Here is a 904-nt window from a genome sequence, read left to right on the forward strand (position 1 = left end):
CGGCAGCCGGTAGTCCTGCTCGATGGCATTGATCACCTGGGGACAGGTGAGGGGACAGGTGAGGGGGGACAGCGACAATTGTCCTGCTCGAAGGCCTTGATCACCTGGGGACAGGTGAGGAGGATTTGGGGGAATTTGGGGATTTTGGGAAGGTCTGGGGGACCCAGATTTTGGGGTCACTCCTGTGCTGGTTGGACACGTCCCCGAATGGCAGCACCTTGTCGTGTCCTGGGTTTTGGGGGAAATTTGGGAGAACTTAGGGATTTTGGGAGGAGTTGGGTGCATTTGGGGATTTTGGGGAAATTTGGGGGTTTTGGGGAGGGCCGGGGGATCCCGGATTTCAGGGTGACTCACGTCCTGGTTGGACATGTCCCAGTAGGGCCGCTCCCCGAAGCTCAGCACCTCCCACATGACGATCCCGTAGCTCCAGGCGTCGCTGGCCGAGGTGAAGGTGCGGAACGCGATGGCTTCGGGGGCCGTCCAGCGGATCGGGATCTTCCCGCCCTGGCTCGGGGGGACGGGGGGGTCAGGGGGACCCCAAAACCCCCCAGGAAACCCCAAACTCCCCTGGGAAACCCCAAACCCCCCCTGGTGGCCTCAAATGTCCAGGGGGGCAGGTGACACGAAACCATGAGACCCCAAAAACCACCTAAATCCACCCAAACCCCCCCTAAAACCACCCACACCTCCCCAAATTCAGCAGGGACAGGTGGGACACCAGTGAGGCCCCAAAACCCACCCAAATCCCCCCAAACCCTGGTCCTGAGGGGGTCCCGGGATCTCACCAGGGAGCTGGTGTAGGTGGGGTCGCTGTCCCTGTCCCCGTCCAGCGCCCGGGACAGGCCGAAGTCGGACACTTTGCAGACCAGGTGAGCGTCCACCAGGATGTTCCGGGCAGCCAAAT

At 61.8% G+C, this 904-nt stretch overlaps 1 protein-coding gene across 1 annotated transcript in view; it reads right to left on the bottom strand.

The window, feature by feature from the left end:
• The window catches only part of LOC108448646 (ephrin type-B receptor 3-like), a gene marked incomplete at its 5' end in the record, with an annotated part of 2,642 nt that extends 1,740 nt beyond the window's left edge, over nucleotides 1-902 (bottom strand). The window contains 3 exons of the mRNA XM_017742372.1: nucleotides 5-36; nucleotides 355-504; nucleotides 786-902. Coding sequence (XP_017597861.1) covers nucleotides 5-36; nucleotides 355-504; nucleotides 786-902 — 299 coding nt within the window. The remainder of the gene's footprint in view (nucleotides 1-4; nucleotides 37-354; nucleotides 505-785) is intronic.
• Nucleotides 903-904: the final 2 nt, after the last annotated feature.

This window comes from Corvus brachyrhynchos, unplaced genomic scaffold (genome assembly GCF_000691975.1).
Source record: "Corvus brachyrhynchos isolate BGI_N302 unplaced genomic scaffold, ASM69197v1 scaffold348, whole genome shotgun sequence".
NCBI lineage: Eukaryota > Metazoa > Chordata > Aves > Passeriformes > Corvidae > Corvus > Corvus brachyrhynchos.